At 43.4% G+C, this 24,575-nt stretch overlaps 1 protein-coding gene across 1 annotated transcript; it reads right to left on the bottom strand.

Moving 5' to 3' along the window:
• Window positions 1-9,498: 9,498 nt before the first annotated feature.
• LOC310760920 (macrophage metalloelastase-like) lies at window positions 9,499-23,619 on the bottom strand. Its single transcript, XM_083610164.1, has 6 exons — window positions 23,368-23,619; window positions 21,823-22,043; window positions 21,590-21,735; window positions 17,968-18,093; window positions 16,672-16,833; window positions 9,499-10,180 (listed from the first exon to the last, which is right to left on the bottom strand). The coding sequence occupies exons 1-6, from the start codon at window positions 23,470-23,472 to the stop codon at window positions 10,167-10,169; spliced, it is 774 nt and encodes a 257-aa protein (XP_083466290.1). The 5' UTR covers window positions 23,473-23,619; the 3' UTR covers window positions 9,499-10,166.
• Window positions 23,620-24,575: the final 956 nt, after the last annotated feature.

Genomic DNA, 24,575 nt, shown 5'->3' with positions numbered 1-24,575 from the left:
TTGCAATACACCTTCGGCCAGGCCTAGCAGTGGGTACCATCGCATCTGCTGAAGGCCCATGAAATGAGAGGGCCGACATCATCAACGTCATGATTATAGTATTTGCATGTCACCAGTCCACAAAAAGGAACATGCTCTAAGCCGTTTACAGCAAAGGAAAAAAGGAATACGCCTCAAAACCAACGGTTACAAGAGGAGTTTCGTAATAACATAATAAAACAGGAACTTGATAGTGGAAAATAGCAACATGCAAGAAAACATTTCGGTACTATAAATACAGCAAGATTACACTCACAACATTGCACCTCCTGGTAACAGCAAAACAGCTGGACGGTATCACCTTGGTCCTAGAAACAGCCAGTGTTAGAAACTGGGATAGAAAAGCTAGGAGCCAAATGAGTTATGGGTGCCAAAACAGAATGTCTAGTTGCCACTGCGGTGGGGTGGTCGGCAACACCTTTGATTTATTATTTTGATGAGCATGAATTAATACACAATTCACAGAAGCGAAACATTGTTTTTTGTTGTTGTTTAGTTGTGTCCGACTCTTCGTGACCCCATGGACCAGAGCACACCAGGCCCTCCTGTCTTTCACTGCCTCCCACAGTTTGGTCAAACTCATCTTAGTAGCTTTGACCACAGTTTGGTCAAACTCATGTCAGTAGCTTCGAGAACACTGTCCAGCCATCTCGTCCTCTGTCGTCCCCTTCTCCTTGTGCCCTCCACCTTTCTGAACATCAGGGTCTTTTCCAGGGAGTCTTCTCTTCTCATGAGGTGGCCAAAGTATTGGAGCCTCAGCTTCATGATCTGTCCTTCCAGTGAGCACTCAGGGCTGATTTCCTTAAGAATGGATAGGTTTGATCTTCTTGCAGTCCATGGGACTCTCAAGAGTCTCCTCCAGCACCATAATTCAAAAGCATCAATTCTTCGGCGATCAGCCTTCTTTATGGTCCAGCTTTCACTTCCATACATCAGTACTGGGAAAATCATAGCTTTTACTATACGGACCTTTGTTGGCAAGGTGATGTCTCTGGTTTATAAGATACTGTCTAGGTTTGTCATTGCTTTTCTCCCAAGAAGCAGGCGTCTTTTAATTTTGTGGCTGCTGTCACCATCTGCAGTGATCATGGAGCCCAAGAAAGTAAAATCTCTCACTGCCTCCATTTCTTCCCCTTCTATTTCCCAGGAGGTGATGGGACCAGTTGCCATGATGGGACCAGATGGGACCAGTTTTTTTGATGCTGAGCTTCATTGTTAATATCACACTTTTAGCAGAAATTGTTGATACATGTTTAATTTGGTGTTTGCAGTAAAAATATTGGCACCATACTTGGGTTTTCAAAGCACTCTTTATTGTTAAACTCTTTCACATATTGTCTATCCTTAGCTTATACCCTGAGGCTTCAAAGCACATACGTTTCAGTAATCCTTGAGTGTCAGCCAGGCGCAAAAAACGGCGCCAGGCTTTTTGAGGTGCTTGCAAATGGAGAATCTCGAGGCGCAAAATGCGTCTGGCGCCCTGCTAATTTCGAACCCTGGAAACACCCCACTCATGATGTTGCTCCCAGTCCCTCTCCTGCAGCAACTCGCAAGGCTTCCAAAAGCAGCGGTGGAGAGAGCAGGGAAAACCCCTCCCATGATTGTGCTCCGAGGTGTTGTTGACCTCAGACATTTCTTTCAATAGAGCACTGCCCTCTGTATATAAAGGCCAGGGGGGGCACCCTAGAAGTAAGTTGAGGGCTCAGTAGGTCCTGGCCTCAGCCACACTTGCCCAGAGTAGCCTAATGCCCACATGTGCACTCATTCATTGGCATTTGTCTGTCTCAGGAGACAGTGGAGGAGTGCTCCTTTGGGGTGAAGTTACAGCGCCTGCTGTGGCTGTAGAGACCAATACGGGAGAGACATATTTTATTGCAACTGGGGCAGATGAAGGCGCCCAGTTTTGCTGCTGCAGATGCACCATGGCGTTTCTTCTCCCTTCACATTTATTGATTTCTGTGTTACAAAAATGTATATCTTCCTTTTTTCCTCCTCTGCACACATTCCAGTTCGTCAAAATCCTTCTTAAATTGTGGCACCCAGAACTGGACACCATATTCCAGGTGTGGTCTTACCAAGGCAGAATAGAGTAGTACTATTACTAATCAGTTCATGAAGTTCAGCAACGACAGATATTTTCCCGTGTTTGTGTGGGGTAGGTGTGCAAGTATGTTGATATGTATAGTATAGGTAGGTATTATATAGAGTAATGTAGGTATGTTTTATGTTATGAAGATAAGGTAGTGTGTTGTGCACGTGTATTGTGTAAATGTATATGTATGTGTTTTATGCATTAATAAAATATTTTTTTTAAAAAAGTTGAAATGTCTCCAAATGCCAGCAAGACACAAATAGAGGGGATGATACCTAAAACTTTGGGGCAAGGAGTTCAACATAGGAGCATTTAAAATACTTGTGTTTCACTTTGTAGTCCTAAGGGGCTGCCAAAGCAGTTTTCAAAGAGTCTTGAAAATCGCACGCACAATGTAAAATGGGCAGAAATTGCATTGCGTGGTGTGAATAGAGAGCCAAGATACTTCAAGTTCTCTCCCCCCCAAATAATATTTATTATTTTCAGTAGATAAACATAGTAAAAAAAAAAAGATTAACAATAATAAAAACAAACAAAGAATAAAAGAGAAAGAGAAAAAGAAAAAAGATACATACAGCATATTACCACTTAATTAATTAAAATTAAGTACCATACATCTTCATAAACATAGTATTTGACTTCCTCGAATCTCTTCCATCCGAATTTCTTAGTAATTATATGTAGCAGTTTCCAATATCAGTGTTTCAAAAGACCATATCACAGTCCTAATCATATTACATAACTTTCCTTATCATACATTTTCTTATTTATAAATTTAATTCCAGTTTAATCCTAGGCCTAATTGTTTCTTTCAAGTGGTTCCATATCTTTAATATTACAATATTCAAATAGTCTTTAAATTTCTTCCAGTCTTCTTGATGTTCCTCTTCTTTCTGGTTGCGGATTCTTCCGGTGAGATCAGCCAGCTCCATAAACTCCATCATCTTCATCTGCAAGATACTTCAAGTTCTCATGCCAGACAGCATCCTATAGGAATGTAGGAAGCTGCCTTAGACTGAGCCAGTCCATTGGTCTATCTAGCTTACTATTTTTAACCCTGACCGGCGCCTGCTCTCCACTGTTTCCAGCATGGGTCTCTTCTGCCATTACCTGGAATCACTAGGTATTGAACCAGGACCTTTTTGTGTGCTGAGCATCTGCTTTGCTAAGTTTCATCCCTGCCCCTGCCAAAATCTTGGAGCTGAGCAGCTGGACCTCACGCAGCCCGTGATGGAAGCAGTCTTGCTTTTTCTGGGAGTTGGCAGGTCCTCTGAAGGGAGGGAGCGGGGCTGAGCAGCTATTGATTTACTGACAATATTTGTGCACTGCCCAAGGACAAAAAGTTCGCCGGGTGGTTTACAGTCAATTGCAGAACCATAAAAGGTTGCAAGCAGAACGTTAAAAATCTAGAACTATAAACACAGCCGCAAAAGCGAAGTAAAACCGGCAAGGGCAGAGGGTTGGTGCCGAATGTGGCTGCTAGCTTGCTTGTGGGGAGGGGGAACTACTTTCAGAACGTAACACCCTGTGGGGTTTGCCCTGGCTGCCAACCTGTTCCTGGGCCAAGCCCAAGGTGTTTGTACTAACATATACAGCCCTATAGAGCTAAGGACCAGGTTACTTGAAAGACTGTTTTGTCTCCTACACCCAGTAGATTGCTGCAAGCTGTGTTACAGTTTTTCCTGTAAGTTCCAAAGATCTTCAGGGGGTCCTCTCCACAGTAACTTGGAGCAGGGCTTTTCGTGTGGCTGTCCCTGATCTCTGGAATACCTGTCAAGATGCAACAGGCATCACTTTCTGGAAACAACTGAAGACATTTTTGTTCTGGCAGGCTTCCCCCCCTGGAAACTAGGTCTTTACAAGAAGGTTCCATATATTAGGGTATTAGTCTTGTTTTATATGGGTTTGCTGTTTTTGTGTTTTTGTGTTTTAGCTGTTTTTAATTATCTCGTGCAAATCAGCTTGAGATAGTGGTACAGAAGGTAATTCAATAGTAATAATAATAATACGGCATTTTTTAAAGACTGAAAGACCTGAGAAAATACAATGATTCTCACAATGCTTTTTTTTTCTGGAAAAAAGGTGGTGGGGACTCATCGCAAAGTTGTTGTTGTTGTTGCTGCTGGCCCTCTCACAGTGCCACCCCCTCCCCACCTCAGGCAGAGGCTGAATGTAAGATGTGATTAATAAACTCAAGCAGACCACTACCACCTGCAACAGAAGGCTCACTTTTCATTTTTTAATCACACACACCCATTTTACAGCTATCGCCCCTGTAGGGCAGTGGTGGGGAACCTCAGGCTCAAGGACTGAATGTCTAGATGTCCTCTTTGCTTTTGTTGTATGTCTTCTGTATTTCCTGTTACTTAAGTGCAGTGTGTGTGTGTCTGAAGTGACAAGCCTAATTTCATTTTGGTACACCAAGTTTCTTTGCACAGATAGTATTCTCAGGTTTTTCCCCCTGAGGCAGTGGTGCAAGGAAAATGTGCCTTGATTTACTTATCTGTGGCATTTATATACCTTCCTTCATAGTATTTATCCCAGGATGTTTAAAGTATCACAATAAGAAGATATTGTGTTGTTGTCGTTTAGTCATTTAGTCGTGTCCGACTCTTCGTGACCCCATGGACCAGAGCACGCCAGGCACTCCTGTCTTCATAAGAAGATATACAACAACACAATTAAAAGCAGAGAACCCCCAACCCGAATTCTGAACTTGTTCATCCAGGGAGAACCTTTGCCCATGAATTCTGCTGATTTGTATGAAATGGCCTTCGGGTAAACGAAATGTTTTAGTCATGTAAGTAATCGGATTTGATGTAAACGCCAGCTTTGCTGCCACCTAGTGCAATAGCGTTTTTATCTTTTTTCATTCTAGGGATAGATTCCAAGCATAACATTCCATCCCACTTGGTTCTTGTGGAACAGACAGACAGTTTTTACGGTGCAATTCTCCCTCCATGTAATGTGTACAAAAATGATATACTGGAGAAAAGTGTGCATATAAATGCATATATTAGTGGGGGGGGGGGGAACATACAACAAGAATATAGTTTTAGAAAGTGTAAATTAAATAAGTTTACCTTTAAATGCAAAGTGAGTTAAATTTCTTCCCAACCCCTAAGTTCAGCTGAACTCCAGATTCTTCCTTGTTTGTTTGTTCTTTGAATTAGAAGGTCCCTGCTTCAGGGCTGTGTTTTAGAACAAGGCCACTGAGCTGTATATGACCTTGAAAATGAGTCAGTTTTGTTATCATCATCTGTGTGAAGGCTGAATCCAATAGTCAAGGTTTAACAGACAACACATACTATTTATGAACATAACGGTCTTAATACAAGAAATGAGGGATAATGTTCTGGCAGAAAAGGAGGTCCTTAAAGTAGTTATGTCTGGTGTCTCAGAAATTCTTAACAGATGTGGGCCACTGTTGTATTTGGTGAGAAAAAGCCCACTTAGGTGGTCCATAGAAAGGTTGTGGAGCAGCTGAGTATATCTGCATTTGGTTGATTGATTCGGACAACAAATTTTGCAGAACTTTGCTCACCCAAAGCAGGGAGATTCATTACATTAAAAATGGAAGATGTCAGGAATTAAAATATGAATTATGCACTTTGGTTTGTAGAACCAAAAAGGTCTAATACATGGTTCGCAATTTTCAGGCTGTCATTGAAGAAAACAAAAGCTTGAGAATCTAGGTAAAATGCTTATGAGACAAGGACTGCGTTGTCCATCAGATGGCAGACTGAGACTAAGAAATCTCTATCTAGGCAAAACATAGTAGATTGCTGTTTTTCTATATCCAGGAGGGCAGTTTTCCCCCCTATGGCTTGCAGTTCTGGACAACTATTTAAGGCTCCATCCGCACTGTACACTTAAAGCAGTATCATATCACTTTCCCCAAAGTATCCTGGGAACTGCGGTTTGTTAAGGGTGCTGGGAGTTGTTAGGAGATCGCTATTCCCCTCGGAGAGCTACAGTTTCCCAGAGTTCCCTGGGAAAAGCAATTGATTGTTAAACACCCTAATAAACTACAGTTCTCAGGCAGGTAAAGGAAGTGGAGCTGGGGGTTATAGTAGATAGCTCAATGAAGATGTTGACTGAGTGTGCAGCAGCAATGACAAATGCAAATTCCATCCTTAGGATCATTAGGAAAGGACTTGAAAATAAAACTGAGAATATAATGCCATTATACAAATCTTTACAAAGTGAGCAGTACCTTTCTCAGGACCAAAATTGAGCATGCAAGCTTTCGAGTCCTCCAGAATGCTTCATCAGGCAAGGTGTTTCAGGAAGGAAGAGTTTAGGGGGTGGGAGGAGGACGGGGGTAAAAATAAATAAGGCTGCATTTTGAAGGCGTGAGATTTGCGTTTAGACTCAGTCTGAAGATGAAAATTACAGACTCATACTCAGACTAATAATAATAATAATAATAATAATAATAATAATAATAATATATTCATACCCCTCCCATCTGGCTGTGTTTCCCCAGTCACTCTGGGCGGGTCCCAACAGAATATTAAAAACATGATAAAACATCAAACATTAAAAACTTCCCTAAACAGGGCTGCCTTCAGATGTCTTCTAAATGTCAGATAGTTGTTTATTTCCTTGACATCTGACGGGAGGGCGTTCCACAGGGCGGGTGCCACTACCGAGAAGGCCCTCTGCCTGGTTCCCTGTAACTTGGCTTCTCGTAATGAGGGAACTGCCAGAAGGCCCTCGGAGCTGGACCTCAGCATCCAGGCAGAATGATGGGGGTGGAGACACTCCTTCAGGTATACTGGGCCCAGGCCATTTAGGGCTTTAAAGGTCAGCACCAACACTTTGAATTGTGCCCAGAAATGTACTGGGAGACAATGCAGGTGGCAGGTGGCAGGTTGCATCTGGGATTCTGCGGTGGAAGAATAATGATAGGGATGTGGGAAACATTTCATAGAATTATAGAGCTGGAAGGGATTCCGAGGGTCATTGATCTAGTTCTCATTTAAAGGAAGCTCTATCTAATTCATACCTTCTGAAATAATACGTGAATCGAAACACAGCTGATGGGAAATTCACGCCTCTGAAATTTGCACTTCTCCAGGTTTTGCAATTCAGCCAAGTAAGGTGTGCATAAAATGTATATACCAAAGTAAAGCATGCATAAAAGTGCATATATTAATGAAAATAAATCACAAACTGATGTTGAAATATAGCAGAACTGTAAGAGTTGAAAAATGAGAAACTGAAGGAAACTGAAATGGACAGATTCACTCATCCCTAATGGCTGGTTTCCATTTTTGAAAACATAAAGCATGGCTCCTACCTAGAATTGTATTGTTCCTGGTTCCCGGTAAGACAGAAAGCAGACATAAAGAGAAGCAGGGCCATCTAGCCTGCGGTTATCTGAACTCCTCCATTGCATCACAGTACTGGCCTGTGAAATCCCACGATGCACAGACATGCATTGTCCTATAAGATAGTACGCCTTATGTAACAGTTTCCCATCCTGCACAAAGCAGTACAGTGCAGCAGCTTGACAAATAGAGGGAGAGACCTGCTGCCAAATGCTTAAATCCTAAAGCTCTATGTGGATCTACTAATTTCCTGGTATTTTCTGTTTGTCAGTACTGGAAGGCATCACACCAGTCCTTCCAGATGACTGAGACATTTGTAGTGGAAGCTGGGGATGTACGAGGCAGGATGTGGGAACAATGGGGAAATTTGCTGGGCATTTTCTGTTGATGCTGCTGCTGTTGTTATTCAGACCTGTTAGTTGCTTGTCATCTGAAGGTCTGCAAGTATATATATAGCAATACATGCATGTGTATATATGTGCATTGTATCATAAAAACAAAACAAACTCCCAAAGTCATGACTTACCCAGAAAAATCTTGGGAACTATAGTTTATTACAGAATTGAATGCACTCATTGAGAGCCAGTGTGGTGTAGTGGTTAAGAGTGGTAGTCTCGTAGTCTGGTGAACCGGGTTCGCTTCCCCGCTCCTCCACATGCAGCTGCTGGGTGACCTTGGGCCAGTCACACTTCCTTGAAGTCTCTCAGCCCCACTCACCTCACAGAGTGTTTGTTGTGAGAGGAGGAAGGGAAAGGAGAATGTTAGCCTCTTTGAGACTCCTTAGGGTAGTGATAAAGCGGGATATCAAATCCAAATGCCTCCTCCTCCTCCTCCTCCGTTTTGTTCAGCATTCTAATACCTTCTGCTGCAGGGACCAGCTGTATGCAAAGGATCCCTCAGGGAAGAAGGCTCAGAGCCTGGGATTGGTGGTGGGACAACTGTGAGTGGTTAGAGGGAGCAGGCTGGGAGGAGGAGGTCTCAGGAGCTAAAGAGGTAACACAGCTTAGTGAGCAAGGGGAGCCTGAAGTGGAAGCAGCTGAGGAGGGAGACCACGAGGCAGAGATGAGCCAGGCTGGTGAAGAAGCCAGGGAACCTTCCCCTCCTGCTGCGACAAGCTCCTCTTCCCCCTTTCTCCCAGGGCCAGGAGAGGCATGAAGCGAGAAGACCAAAGACAGTTGCACTGGCATAGTCTCAGATTGCATGGGAGGGAGAGGAGGCCACTTAGCTGTGGGAAGTCGGGGACCTTCAGTCTCTACAACAGCCTTATGCGGCAAGACCCACCGAGAAGAGTTGCTGTGCTCTTTAGGCCTGGCAATCCTGAGCTGTCTTTGTGTCTTCTAATAAAGAGTTAACTTGACTTACACAGTGTGATTTATTGCTGGCTCGCTCCTGGCAGTAGGCATGTCCTAGTTTGGACTGTGTGTATGTATGAAGGAAAGGGACGCGGGTAGCGCTGTGGGTTAAACCACAGAGCCTAGGACTTGCCGATCAGAAGGTCGGAGGTTCGAATCCCCGTGATGGGGGGATCCCATTGCTCGGTCCCTGCTCCTGCCAACCTAACAGTTTGAAAGCACGCCAGTACAAATAGATAAATAGGTACTGCTCCAGCGGGAAGGTTAACGGCATTTTCGTGGGCTGCTCTGGTTCACCAGAAGCGGCTTAGTCCTGCTGGCCACATGACCCGGAAGCTGTACGCTGGCTCCATCGGCCAATAAAGCGAGATGAGCGCCGCAACCCCAGAGTCGGTCACGACTGGATCTAATGGTCAGGGGTCCCTTTACCTTTACCTATGTATGAAGGAAGGACTGTAGTTCAGTGGCAGTGCACCTGTTTTGCATGCAGAAGATCTCAGGTTCAATTCCTAGCATTTTTGGGTCAGGCTGAAATCCTGGAGAGCTGCTGGCATTCAGTGTAGACAATACTGACCTAGGTAGACTAATGGTCTACCTCAGTATAAGGCAGTTTCCTGTTCCCCAAACATCCAGCTCCTGTGCCAGATAACAAACTAACCCTTAAAAATGCTTACAGACATTTTTTATAAATTAAACTGCTTTATTTGAAGCTTTTTTTTTCCGATCCCAAAAGTGTAATACATTAACCGACAGTTCCTTAGCCACTCCTTTGAAACATAACAGCAAAATTTCACTTGCGCATTCTCTTTTTAGAGTTACTAGAGATTAAATTTGTTGAAAGGATCATATAACATTCACATTTGCATCATTTCCACCAATTTCCTTAATTTATTAAAAGAGCAAGGATGTCGATGCCAGAATCACAAGACACTGTAAATATGAAGTTCTCTATAGTTGTCTACTCAACGCAGACCTACTGAAATTGTCGGGCGTGAGTAACTTAGGCACATTCATGTCAACAAGTCTACTCTGAGTACAATTTAGTTAATCGGTTGGATTAAGTCTAGCAGAAGTCATTGGCCTTTTAGGGTAATCAGAGGCAGGAACCAATTCCCTTAGAACTTATCCTTCAAATTAGGGTAGAAAAAGGTCTGCAAATTTGCATATATATTCTGTCTGCTGTAAGCAATTTACATACTTAACTTACAAAGCTTAAGTGATTAAAAAAAAAAGATTTCACACTTCCCCATTCTGCAGTTTTGCTTCATTAAAATAACAATTTAAAAAAAGAAACGTAAGAGCAAAATATGGACATTTTGTTTCTTCTGGAACTTGTTGTCAGGGGATTCATTTTCTTTTCCCTGTGTGGAAGCAATATAAACGAAATTAAATAGAAATTTAGAAAGAGGTATTTTTAAAAATCCATATAGATCACAATGGACAAGATACTCTCAAATGCATACATTGTGTACATTACAAAAAAGGGAGGAAATTGGTATTGTAGTTAACCAGACTTTTACCTAATAGGGTATTCATAAAAATACACAATATCTTTTCCCCCCTGTTATGTTTTCTACATGGGTACTATTTCTTGTTTCTTCTTTTCTGTGTCTTATCTTACGCTGTGCACTTGCAATTTTGCGCTTTTTACGGTATTTTTCAATAAAGATTATAGAATAAAAAAAGGTAATCTCAAATGTAAGACGATTGATGTAATCTTACTCAGTGTTCAAAAGGAAATCTCGACTTCCGGGTTGGCGCCATCGCCGAATGGCGGACTCCCTCCGAGCTCCGGAGGGAGCCGGCTCGGCAGGGGCTGGGTTTTACCGCACCGGCGATGCGGGGACCCTTAGAAACCACGGCCACGGGGGCCGTGGACTTGGAGACTCGGCTAGCACCGCTAGCGCCCTCCCGACTCGTGAAGGAGCCTTTTTAAAGGCTACGGATCGGGTGCCGGGGAGAAGCGTGGTGCTTTGAGTCCTCTGCCACCCCTGCCGAGCGAAGCCGCATGCCATCCGGCGGAGAGCGCTGACTTCTTCCATTGAGAATTTGGACTTTTAACAACAACCCGTGAGTAAATTGGAAATCGGGTTTAAAAGAAGAAAAATTTTTTGGATTTGAGACGAGCGGGGGGGGATCTAAAAAGGAAGTCAGTCCCCCTCCCTATTGTAGACATTTTAAAACAAGGATTGGGAAGCCAAGGCCCAAAAAGAACGGTATCTTTGCTAAAATCAAGAATTCCATGATGGGAAAGTACAAGAATTGTGCTGGAGGAAGAATTGAAGGAGAAGGAAAATGCACCCCCCTCCCTGGGAACCGGGGCGATTGAGGAGTGAGCCTGGTGAAAAGAGCCGGTGATTTTGACAGCTGTCAAAGTAGCTGTCAAAGTCGGAATTTTAAAGAGGATTTTATTACAAGGACCTTGCTGGTCAAATTTGTTACAACTTGATATAATTTGTTAAGACTTGAATACAAAATGGCGAAAATACGGAGAACAATCGGATTTTTGGAAACAAAGTTACAACAACCCCCCTAGAGGAGCTTCGGGACATTACAAAGATGGGCGTAAGCCGGGAAAAATACAACACTTCGGAATTTCACAGAACTGGTTATCTCCTGGGAAAGCTGCAAAACTGAAACTGAATCTCGTCTACAGGGTGTTTAGACTAAAAGGAGACAACAGAATACTTTACTGAAGAAGGAAGGGACTGAACGCAAGTTTTTGTTCCTGAATAACAACAACCCATGTAGAGTTACTAAACTTCTGAATAAGAAAGTTTTAGCAGCGGAACAAGAGGAAGCTGGACTATAACCTTGAAAGAACAATGGGGGGAATTTTATAATTTGACATTTTTAAAGATTTAGGAATTAATTTTTAAAAAGTAATCCTAAAAATGGGAAATAATTCTGCAAGGAGTTGGGGGAAAAATGGGATTGATGGACTTAAGACTTCCAGGCTGGAAACATAGATTGGAGGATAAGGGAAATTAAACCGGGGAAGGGGAGGGAGAATTAGAATCCAAAGGCTTGCAACTATTTTCTGAATTAGAATCATAGAATCATAGAATCATAGAGTTGGAAGAGACCACAAGGGCCATCGAGTCCAACCCCCTGCCAAGCAGGAAACACCATCAGAGCATTCCTGACATATGGTTGTCAAGCCTCTGCTTAAAGACCTCCAAAGAAGGAGACTCCACCACACTCCTTGGCAGCAAATTCCACTGTCGAACAGCTCTTACTGTCAGGAAGTTCTTCCTAATGTTTAGGTGGAATCTTCTTTCTTGTAGTTTGGATCCATTGCTCCGTGTCCGCTTCTCTGGAGCAGCAGAAAACAACCTTTCTCCCTCCTCTATGTGACATCCTTTTATATATTTGAACATGGCTATCATATCACCCCTTAACCTCCTCTTCTCCAGGCTAAACATGCCCAGCTCCCTTAGCCGTTCCTCATAAGGCATCGTTTCCAGGCCTTTGACCATTTTGGTTGCCCTCCTCTGGACATGTTCCAGTTTGTCAATGTCCTTCTTGAACTGTGGTGCCCAGAACTGGACACAGTACTCCAGGTGAGGTCTGACCAGAGCAGAATACAGTGGCACTATTACTTCCCTTGATCTAGATGCTATACTCCTATTGATGCAGCCCAGAATTGCATTGGCTTTTTTAGCTGCCGCGTCACACTGTTGGCTCATGTCAAGTTTGTGGTCAACCAAGACTCCTAGATCCTTTTCACATGTAGTGCTCTCAAGCCAGGTGTCACCCATCTTGTATTTGTGCCTCTCATTTTTTTTGCCCAAGTGCAATACTTTACATTTCTCCCTGTTAAAATTCATCTTGTTTGTTTTGGCCCAGTTCTCTAATCTGTTAAGGTCGTTTTGAAGTGTGATCCTGTCCTCTGGGGTGTTAGCCACCCCTCCCAGTTTGGTGTCATCTGCAAATTTGATCAGGATGCCCTTGAGTCCATCATCCAAGTCGTTGATAAAGATGTTGAATAAGACCGGGCCCAAGACAGAACCCTGTGGCACCCCACTAGTCACTCTTCTCCAGGATGAAGAGGAACCATTGATGAGCACCCTTTGGGTTCGGTCAGTCAGCCAGTTACAAATCCACTGAGTGGTAGCATAGTCAAGACCGCATTCTACCAGCTTCTTTACAAGAATATCATGGGGCACCTTGTCAAATGCCTTGCTGAAATCAAGGTAGGCTACATCCACTGCGTTCCCTTCATCTACCAGGCTTGTAATTCTGTCAAAAAACGAGATCAGGTTAGTCTGACATGACTTATTTTTCAGAAATCCATGCTGACTATTGGTGATCACAGCATTCCTTTCTAGGTGCTCACAGACTGTTTGCTTAATGATCTGCTCCAGAATCTTCCCTGGTATTGATGTCAGACTGACTGGGCGGTAATTATTTGGGTCCTCTCTTTTCCCCTTTTTGAAAATAGGGACAACATTTGCCCTCCTCCAGTCTGCCGGGACTTCGCCTGTTCTCCAGGAATTCTCAAAGATGACTGCCAGTGGTTCTGAAATCACATCTGCCAGTTCTTTTAATACTCTTGGATGCAGTTCATCTGGCCCTGGAGACTTGAATACATCTAGACTAGCCAAGTATTCTTGTACTATCTCCTTAGTTATTCTGGGCTGTGTTTCCTCTGCTGAATCATTTGCTCCAAATTCTTCAGGTCGGGCATTGTTTTCTTTATCGGAGAAGACTGAGGCAAAGAAGGCATTGAGGAGTTCAGCCCTTTCTGTGTCCCCTGTTTGCATTTCACCATCTTCTCCTCTGAGTGACCCCACTGTTTCTTTGTTCTTCCTTTTGCTACGAACATACCCATAAAAGCCTTTTTTGTTGCTTTTAACCTCTCTAGCAAGCCTGAGTTCATTCTGTGCTTTAGCTTTTCTGACTTTGTGTCTACACGTGCTGGCTATTTGTTTGAATTCCTCTTTGGTGGTTTCCCCCCTTTTCCATTTTTTGTACACATCCTTTTTTAATCTTAACTCAGTTAAAAGTTCTTTAGATAGCCACCCTGGCTTCTTTAGGCACCTTCCATGTTTCCGTCTCATTGGTATTGCCTGAAGTTGTGCTTTTACTATCTCCCTCTTAACAAACTCCCAGCCATCATGAACTCCCTTTCCTTTTAGTATTACTGTCCATGGTATCTCACCAAGCACTTCCCTAAGTTTTATGAAGTCGGCTTTCTTAAAGTCGAGAAATTGAGTCCTAGTATGCTTGGCTGCTCCTTTCCGCTGTATAGTAAACTTCAGAAGAGCATGATCACTCGCGCCTAATGATCCTTCCACTTCTACCCCACTAACCAGGTCATCAACATTGGTTAGGACCAGATCTAAAATGGCTGTTCCTCTTGTTGCTTCTCCCACTTTCTGGACAATGAAGTTGTCTGCAAGGCCAGTGAGGAATCTGTTTGACCTTATGCTCTTGGCTGAGTTTGACATCCAACAAATATCCGGGTAATTGAAGTCCCCCATTACTACTATCTCCCTTCCTTTTGCATGCTTGGCCATCTGTTCCAGGAAGGCATCATCTATGTCCTCCGTTTGGCTTGGGGATCTATAGTAAACTCCCACAATGAGGTCACTGTTATTCTTCTCTCCCTTAATTTTGACCCAAATGCTCTCACTTTGGCTTTGAGGTTCTAAATCTTGGATCTCTTCACAGGTATACACATCCCTGACATATAACGCCACTCCTCCTCCTTTCTTGTCTGGTCTGTTTCTCTGAAATAGATTGTATCCCTCCATTATTACATTCCAATCGTGGGACTTATCCCACCAGGTTTCAGTGATTCCTATTATGTCATATTTAGTTTGCTGTACCAAGAGCTCAAGCTCATCTTGTTTATTTCCCATACTTTGCGCATTAGTGTACAGACATTGAAGTCCATTAATCATTCCCCCGTGTCTCTTATTTAAGGATTTTTTCCTCCCACCACTAGGTCTGCGTGCTGTTTGCTCCATTCGGTCTATGACATTTGGATGATCATCTTCATCAATTGATAGACTCCTACCTTCAGGAGCACTGTCTCCCTCCCCCACATTAGTCAGTTTAAAGCCCTCCTGATGAGGTTTCTGAGATTGGTTTTCTTTTTTCTAATATATTTCTTATTTTTTTTATACTTTTATTCTGTGTGCTTTTACTTTAATGGGAAAAAAGGGGGACATTGTGGAAAGAAAAGGGGGCGGGCTATGGGGAGAGATCTTTTGCTTTTTTTTATCAAGGGTGTTGCATAAGGTTTGTATAAATTTAAATTTGAACAATGGGGTATATAAATTGTGCTTTAAATCAGAAACAGAACTTGTGGAAACAACAATATGAAAGGGGAATACGGTAGGGGTGGGGGAAGGGGGGAGTCCCAGAAAGTGGATGTTTGAAAATAAGGTTCTGAATGTATCTTCATAATTTCTTTTCTTCTCTTTCTGTATTTTGGAAACTTCAATAAATATTATTTAAAAAAAAAAAAACAAAAGGAAATCTCAGTGAGTTCAGTGGGGCTTGCTCTCAGCTGAGTGGGTATAAGATTGCAGACCCTTACTTCTTTTGCAAGAGCATTTCTCCCCCAGTCCTAGCCCTCTTGCAGCAGGACTTTCTTAGAGCAACTTTGGACAAACAAACAAACAGACAAACAAACAAACAATAACAATAGAATTTATATCCTGTCCTTCTCCTCCAAGAAGCCTGTATAGGGTGCAGGCTGCCTTTAAAAGCCGTCCAGAAATTTCAGTTAGTCCAGGACAGACCTGTGAGATTGCTAACTGGGAATGGGCGATATAAACACAGTGGACAGCATATTGGGGTGGTGTCACTGACCTGACCTCCCAACAGCTGAGTTGCTACGGCTTATTGGGAAAGAAAGGGAAAGGTTGCAGAAAGTTTGGTGCAGTGCAAGAGCATTGCTGGTGTGTTTGCGCTGCGCTGACCTGCCTACCGCCTTGCCCAGCTCCCTCCTTCCTGGTAAGCAGCAGTGACTAACCCGTCGGGAGGTCAGGCGAGCACAGCTGCCCCACCATACAATCCGTTACTGACCAGTGTTTGGTCTTCTTTACTAGGTTCCAAGTCCATTTCTCCTGGAAGGTTTTTGTTCCACCAAGCCATTAGTCAAATGAACTGCTATGCGTTTTATGTAATTTGAAATTTGCAGGAAGGGTTCCTGTGCTGCTGTTCACATGTGCAATTTGCATGGATATCGATTGTTATGTCGATGTTATTGTTCCTTTATCATTTTGGTAGCACCTCCGATTGCTGCACAGACCCACATTTGAATGAAATAAAATCCAAGCCTAATCACCAGTGTGTTCAGCTGGAAAAACTGGCTATAAATGAATTTTGAGCCCTCCAGGTATCATTTCACAAAACGTAGATTTCGTTTGAGTATTTCTGAACTCGGGGAGATTGGTTTTTTCCCCGTCCCAGGTTCTTAATTCATTTTACTGCTAGAGTGAGTAAGAACAAGTCATGAACTTCCTAAGCAAAGCCTGTTCCTGAAATAGCTGCTTTTAGCATACATTCAACACGTGTGTTTGTGATCCTTCCATTTCTTTCTTTTTAAATATAATATTTATTAATTTCTTTCTTTTTTCCTTTATAACAACCAAATAAAATTTCTTCATCACATATACCTTTGCGCAACTTGAGCTTTGACTTCTTCCTGTCCGATCCTTCCATTTCTTGAGCAGTTCCTGTGCTCATCAATAGTTGCATTTTTAAAATGTCACATAATTAATTCATATATATATCTATATATATCAGGCTTCAATTTCTGTATGAAACCACACTAATTGCAGACTTCGTTATAACTAATTTAACATAGGGAAGGAACTTTAGACAGTGAATTTACCGTATAAACTCTGGATTCCGTCCCTGTCGTCCTCTGAGAGACGGAAGTTAATTGGGTTCACATAGGAATAGGTAGGATACATCAAAGCGCCACGGACATTCGAATGAGCCAGCCCCAAAGAATGGCCAAATTCATGTGCAGCCACAAGGAACAGGTTGACTTCTAAAACACAGAAAACAACTCAGATGAGCAGTGCGTATTAGCAGGGCCGGTCCTATCATTAGTCAAAGTGAGGCAACTGCCTTGGGCATCTTATGCTGGGAGAGGCAGCATTCCCCCGGACTAAGGCTGTGCACACACCATACATTTAAAGCAGCCTCCCCACAAAAGAATCTTGGAAGCTGTAGTTTACCCTTCACAGAGCTACAATTCCCAGCACTCTGAACCTACTGCAATTCTCAGGAGTTTTGGGGAATGGGGAAGGGATGTACTTTAAATGTATGGCATGTAGGGAGCTGGTGACATTCCACAGAGCATTTTATAAGCACAGTGCTACTGAAGGAGACCCACGTGTGTAAAAGTTGCTGTCAGGGATTCTTTAGATGTGATTCCTGCATTGCGGGGGTGGGACTAGATGACCCCTGGGCTCATCCTGCTCCCTACAGTTGCTAGCAAGTGCTTCTGGAAAGCATACAGATAGGGAGTGTAGTCAATAAAACCCCCTTTTCCTGTTGCTCCCTACCAACTGCTATCCAGTGATTTCTGAATCATGTCTAGAAGCCATTGATAGACTGATCCTCCATGAATTTGCCCAGTTCTCCTTTAGCTGTCTATATTAGGTGCTGTTCTAGGGATGCGGGTGGCGCTATGGGTTAAACCACAGAGCCTAGGACTTGCTGATCAGAAGGTCGGCGGTTCAAATCCCCGCGATGGGGTGAGCTCCCGTTGCTCGGTCCCTGCTCCTGCCAACCTAGCAGTTCAAAAGCACGTCAAAGTGCAAGTAGATAAATAGGTATCGCTCTGGCAGGAAGGTAAACGGCGTTTCTGTACGCTGCTCTGGTTCGCCAGAAGCGGCTTAGTGGTGCTGGCCACATGACCTGAAAGCTGTACACCGGCTCTCTCTGCCAATAAAGTGAGATGAATGCCGCAACCCCAGAGTCGGTCATGACTGGACCTAATGGTTAAGGGCCCATTTACCTATAGGTGCTGTTACCTGCGCGTGACAGCGAATTCTATGCATGAATTGTATATAAAACTTTGCAGAGTTGTTGTTTTTGAGGGGTCGTATTTGCGCACAACACATTGATGCCCCAACGGGACCAGGCTCACACATTTTGAATATATATATATATTTACCTCTGTTGGTTTCTGACCAGCGTTCGGCCTCATCGAAGTGGGCATCTCCACCAAGGCCTGGCCCAGGGGCAAAAGCGTGAGCCAGAACTCCGCTCCTCCCATCGAAAGGGATGTTGTCACCATGCTCTGAGTTGGAAAGGGAAAACGATGTATTACCAGCAGTTCAGTCTCATCCATTAGTCTTGAAGTACACAGGTTGCAAGGACAGCCTCCCCCAACAAACTCTTCCTGGCTCTGAATTCTCAGCCTTATTCCTTAGCTCAGACTCATTCAACTATGGCAACTTCCGAGTTTGTTGTAACTTCAAGATCTGTCTGCGCTATTTATGTTCAGTTGCCCTGCCATGATGAGTTTTATAATGTAATTGTATTATTATTATTATTTATACTGTATTTTAATAATGCTTAGGTATGCTGCTCAGAGCCATTACATTAAATTGCAGTTAAGAAACAGTAAAAAGAACAACAGCAACAGCAGCAGCAGCAGCAGCAACAACAACTTAGACTTACTACACCCAATCTCAAAAAAGTCTTTTGGTTTTTGGAATTGCTGTGTGTGGCTTATTTGCTTGTGGAGTTATAGATGTTAAAAGCACAGCTCGTCCAGTTGGAATTTACAGGATTATTATTATTTTTTAAATGAAATGGAACAATAGTCCACATAGTCACAGTTTATCATGCCCATTAAGCAACTAAGCATGGGTAAAATCAGCTAGCTCCTACTATAGACTTGCCTTTCTAATAGATTTCCATAGAAAAGTTGTTACTGATGGCAATTTAAACTTGGATCATATATAATGGGGGGAAGGGAAGGGTAGACATCATGTGAAGATTGGCATAAATCTATAGAAGCCGTTTTCCAAAATGGCCACCTGCCATAACCCTGCAGTTCTTTGTACTCCATTTTTGTTCTTAATATCACCCTGTATAATTTGGATACATCAGTAACCCTGGCTGCCTTATAGCTTAACCCTACCTCTAAGTCATTTATGAACAAGTTTGAAAACACCTGTCCTGTCCAGATCCTGGGATCCATTTTTTTTATACATCCAACCACTGTCCATTTAGTCTTAGCCTCTACTTCCTGCCCCTGCACCAATTACTGATTTAGAAGAGGATGTGCCCTTTTATTCCACGACTGCTATGCTTGTCGGAGGTTTCGGCAAAAGCTTTTCGAAAGTCCAAGTACACGGTGTCTACTGGATCATCCCTATCCACAAGCTTGTTGACACTCTCAGATAATTTAGAAAGCTTAGTCATGCTGTATCAACATCACGGCAGCCACTTCCCCATGCCCTTGTCCTATGTCACTCCAGTAGTGTTGACAGAGGAGAAGTGTGGGGAGAAAGAATCACATGGCTGCTTCCACTGTGAATGTCAGCAGATGGTAACATACGACCTCATCCTGCAGTCGGGAAATTGGTATGAATGAGTCTGGTGCAACTCAGTACAGAGAAGAATTGTGGCTGGCAGGTCCAGCGTTTGGGGGCAGTTGTCACGGGTGGAGTTTAGATGCAACAAGCTTTGGAGTGCCCCAGGATCTGCTAGTTAGGTAGCACAGGTGAATGGTAGTGTACAGGGCCGGATTTAGGTTTGATGAGGCACTAAGCTGCTGAAGCTTTATAAGTCCAGCTTATATTTTGTCAACAGCAAATCGTCGCTGGTTTTTTTTGTGTTGAATATATGCTATATGGTAATGTATGGACCTAATAGGTATCTATGGGACGCGGGTGGCGCTGTGGGTAAAACCTCAGCGCCTAGGACTTGCCGATCGCATGGTTGGCAGTTCGAATTCCTGCGGCGGGGTGCGCTCCCGTCATTCGGTCCCAGCGCCTGCCAACCTAGCAGTTCGAAAGCACGTCAAAGTGCAAGTAGATAAATAGGTACCGCTTACCAGCGGGAAGGTAAACGGCGTTCCGTGTGCTGCGCTGGCTCGCCAGATGCAGCTTGTCGCGCTGGCCACGTGACCCGGAAGTGCCTGCGGACAGCGCTGGCTCCCGGCCTATAGAGTGAGATGAGTGCACAACCCTAGAGTCTGGCAAGACTGGCCCGTATGGGCAGGGGTACCTTTACCTTTACCTTTTCTAAAGCCATTTGCACATAACAAAGTATGTACATCACAGGAGCCTACACAACACAAAACACTGTTGCTGTATGTAGGTTTTATTTTATTTGTTTTTTATCTTATACAGTCAAACCTCCATTTACGTAACCCTCTGGTTATATAAACTTCGGGATGCGCGTGCGGCAAGCCTGGAAGTATTTTACCGCTTGTGCAGAAGCAGTCTGCACATTAGGGCGGTTCATAAAAAACTTTTGTTGGGAAAATGCCTGCTCCAAAGGTCTTATCTAGGAATTATATAGCTATATCTGAAATTTCATGCATATCGGTTAATATCTTGACCCTGCTCCATGAAAATAGCTGTTTACTTGGCCGTTTTCCTATATCGGGAAGGCTGAAATTTCAATTCAGTGGAGCAGGGTCAAGGTATGCATGAAATTTTCAGATATAGCTATACAATCCCGATTGTAGTAAGACAAGACCTTTGGAGCAGGCATCCCCCCCCAAGTTTTTAATGAACCGCCCTACTGTGCATGCGCAGAAGTGGTCCTCAGGTTGCAGAAACCTCGGGATCTGACCGGACCTCCGGAATGGATCCCATCTGCAACCAGAGGTACCACTGTATTTTGGAAATGTACATCCAGTTTTTCCCCTTTAATTTTTTTTGGGGCCCCCAAGAGAATGGGGCCCTAAGCTATAGCTTGTTTAGCTTATATGTAAATCCGGCACTGGTAGTGTAGCTATAGGGCATCAAACAGGTGTGAATGGCTATACAATTGACCCTGCCCATGTGGCTCTTCTTTGTTCATGCACCCCCGCCCCAGCGCTGTAGGATTGCATCATGGGGGAGTGGCTTCAACCATCTTGAGGACAGATTCCTGCAACGATCCCAGGATGGGGCTGTCCTTGGAGATTGTTTGGAGACTGACACCATGCTCCTTTAGGGCATGATTCTTTGTCCCATAAAAGGCTTTAAAAGGTGAACACTGCATAAACAAGGCATTGCCTCCTATCCATCATGGTCACTGCAATCTGCAGAGGCTTCTTGGCAGTGCTATACACAGTGCTATACACTGAAGAAGTGTGCATACACACGAAAGCTTATACCAAGAACAAACTTAGTTGGTCTCTAAGATGCTACTGCACAATTTTTTAAATTTTTAAAATATATTTTGACTGTGTCAGACCAACACGGCTACCTACCTGAATCTAGTGCCTTGTGTATAGTAATGCAGAAAGGTGTTATATGAACTAAAAGTGACATGAAATTAAATGAAAGATAAATAGTGTGAACGTATATAAAGGCAAAGCTGACGGCGGCTACTTAGCTACGAAACACCTTCCTCTGAAGGTCCTTCATACCAAATTTCAGGTATTTCCCCAATACATACACACACACACACACACACACACACACAGTTTCAAAGGCTTGAGCAAGTTTTTAACGGTTGGGGATATTTTTTAAATTGCATTTCCCCCTGTAAAATAAATAAATATCAGGTTCTCTGAAGAGGTATGAGACATAGACATGAACAAAACACATCAGCCAAGGCAGCCTTACCATTATATGCAAAAGAAATTTCAATATCAGCAGGTCCTGTTGTTTTCCTGAACTGCAGGGGGGTCACATCGCTCCACACCTTAAATGCCTTTGCTATGGCCGCGTCTACCTTGCTTCGAGTCATATCGGGGGTGTAGTTATTAATCCTTTGAGCAGTGGAGGAAAATACGATATTAGTACTTAGCCAATTTATTTATTTTTTGCATTTTTCAGAAAGGTGAAGCTCAGCTAACCTGTAAGTCAGTAAGTTTTTATTCCATCTCTCAGTTCCGAAAGTACGATACTCCAAGACATCTGGCACGCCACATCTGGGCTGATCCATTACCTGCACAGTCTCTGTGTCAATCTTTCCTGTTACCTTCAAGTGAAAGAATTCCTGCATTTGTCTGATTTGTTCTTCCAGGGTATGCTTCAATACTTTTTTCACAGCTGGGAAAAACCTGTTCAGGTAAGCCTGGAATAAAAAAGGGACCATTTAGTTTGGATCTTTAAGAACATGTGAAGAGCCTGGTCTCACAGTGGCCAGCTAGATGCCTATGGTAAGCAGGGAAACAGCATTTTCTCAACTTCTTCCCATTCTGGCTCATTGCTTGCTCATTGTTTATCCTCTGAACATGCCAGTTCTCTCGCTGGCATTTATTTTTAAGTCTAATCTACATTCCAATCACCCTCCTCCATCTATTGCTTAAAAAAAGAATACAGCAGCTGCAGTGATTTTCGAAAAAAGCACAGAACAGAGAGAAACCATTCGTTGCATTCTGTGTACAGAAGCCATGGAAAGAAGTCCAGTAATGAAAACGTTCCTCAAAATTAGGGATGGAGGAGAAATTCAATTCACTTTGCATTTAAAGGTGAACCTACCTAATTCACAGTTTCCCAAACAATATGCGACCCAAAACCCAACTATGAGAGCCAGTGTGGTGTAGTGGTTAGAAAGGGTGGACTAAGATATGGGAGGCTAGGGTTCAAATCTCGGCCATGTAGATAACTGGGTGACCTTGGGCTAGTTGCTGCCTCTCAGCCTCACCTACCTCACAGGGTTGTTGTGGGGGGTAAATGAGGAGGGGGAGAACAATGTATGCCACTTTGAGCTCTTTGGAGAAAAAGGTGGGATATAAATGTTATAGATTAGATTGGGGGGGGGGGAGAGAGAAGATACAATTTGATATTCTCTGAAATTTGCAATGCAGTTCTTCAGTCAAATACAAAAATGTATATATTAGTAAAAAGGCTATGCAAAAAGACATAATATTAGGAAAAAATTCTTTACAAATTCATGTCTAGTATGCAATACTATTACAGTGGTACCTCGGGTTAAGTACTTAATTCATTCCAAAGGTCCGTTCTTAACCTGAAACTGCTCTTAACTTGGAGCACCACTTTAGCTAATGGGGCCTCCCGCTGCCGTCGCACCGCCGGAGCACGATTTCTGTTCTCATCCTGAAGCAAAGTTCTTAACCCGAGGTACTATTTCTGGGTTAGCGGAGTCTGTAACCTGAAGCGTCTGTAACCTGAAGCGTATGTAACCCGAGGTACCACTGTATTATTATTTTTAATGTATACATTAGGAGAAATAAGCAATAACATGCTGATGAATCTCCGTGAAGACTTGAAAATTTGCAAACTTATGTGGAAATGTGGAGAACTAGATTTAAGATTGGAAAAATGAGAAACCTGAATTGACAGATTTGCTCATCTCCCTACTCCACATAACAGCAGCAGGGCCCTTGCTCTATCGTTCTATGGCATTATCTGTTAATGCTGCAATAGCTACATACCTCAATGAATTTCAGATCCTTGATTTTCAATGCCGGATTCTGAACTGGAAAGGTGGAGCTGCAAGGCAGCAGCATCACAGCCCACAGGAGCACCACACGCCTCATAGTGGAGGTTGCTGAAAGGTTGCCTGCACCAAAAGAAGCCTTTGCTGTATCACATTTTGGAGCCCAAATGGGCAAGCTTATATATGCCTGACCAGTGTGGCTTGTTGTAAAAATCCAGGTGACTCACTTTATGGCATTCGCCTGCTTTTTGTATGTGAATGGCTCTGGATGGTCAAATGTCACAACTCCAAAATGATTACGAGGAAACATTAAAGGCATGTCTTTCCTCCCCTCCTCCTCGTTGTTGACATTTCCACTGATGTCATTTCGCTTTGTCCCCATCCCATCTTTCCTTTCACTCTCTAAAACCACAGGACATAGGGAAGTTGGCTCTTCTAAATCCACCCAAAGCATCTACTGTACAACCCCACCCTCTTTGGCTTGCCCAATCTTCTTTGTTTGCCGCTGAGACGCATTGCGACATTGTCTTCTGCGTTGTCTAGCTTTCCAGGTGGAGCACTGCAAAGCAGGTGACTTGTCGACAGCTTAGGCTGTGTGGTTAGAATTCTGCACTTTCAGAAAGGTTTCTGTCGAAGGGGTTCCGTCTGAGGATCCGCTGTCAGTCGAAACGCTGGAAATCTAGAAGAGGCTGACTGAAATGGTTGTTGTAATGTGCTTCCTCCCAGAGCACAAGAACAGGCCAAAGGCCCATCTTGTCCAGTATTCTGTTCTCACAGTGGCCAGCTAGATGCCTGTGGGATGTTCACAAGAAGGACATGAGCTCAATGGCACTAACTAACTAACTAACTAACTAACTAACTAGCTAGCTAGCTAGCTAGCTAACTAACTAACTAACTAACTAACTAACTAACTAACTAACTAAATACTTATACCCGGCCCATCTGACTGGGTTTCCCCAGTCACTCTGGGCGGCTCCCAACAGAATATTAAAAACACGATAGAACATCAAACATTAAAAACTTCTCTAAACAGTGCTGCCTTCAGATGTCTTCTAAAAGCCAGGTAGTTGTTTATTTCCTTGGCGTCTGATGGGAGGGTGTTCCACAGGGCAGGCACCACTACCAAGAAAGCCCTCTGCCTGGTTCCCTGTAACCTCACTTCTCACAGGGAGGGAACTGCCAGAAGGCCCTTGGCACTGGACC

The sequence above is a fragment of the Podarcis filfolensis genome (genome assembly GCF_964270895.1).
Source record: "Podarcis filfolensis genome assembly, chromosome: 4".
Lineage (NCBI taxonomy): Eukaryota > Metazoa > Chordata > Lepidosauria > Squamata > Lacertidae > Podarcis > Podarcis filfolensis.
The sequence above is the reverse complement of the archived record's forward strand: the minus strand, read 5'-3'. Positions and strand labels throughout refer to the sequence as shown.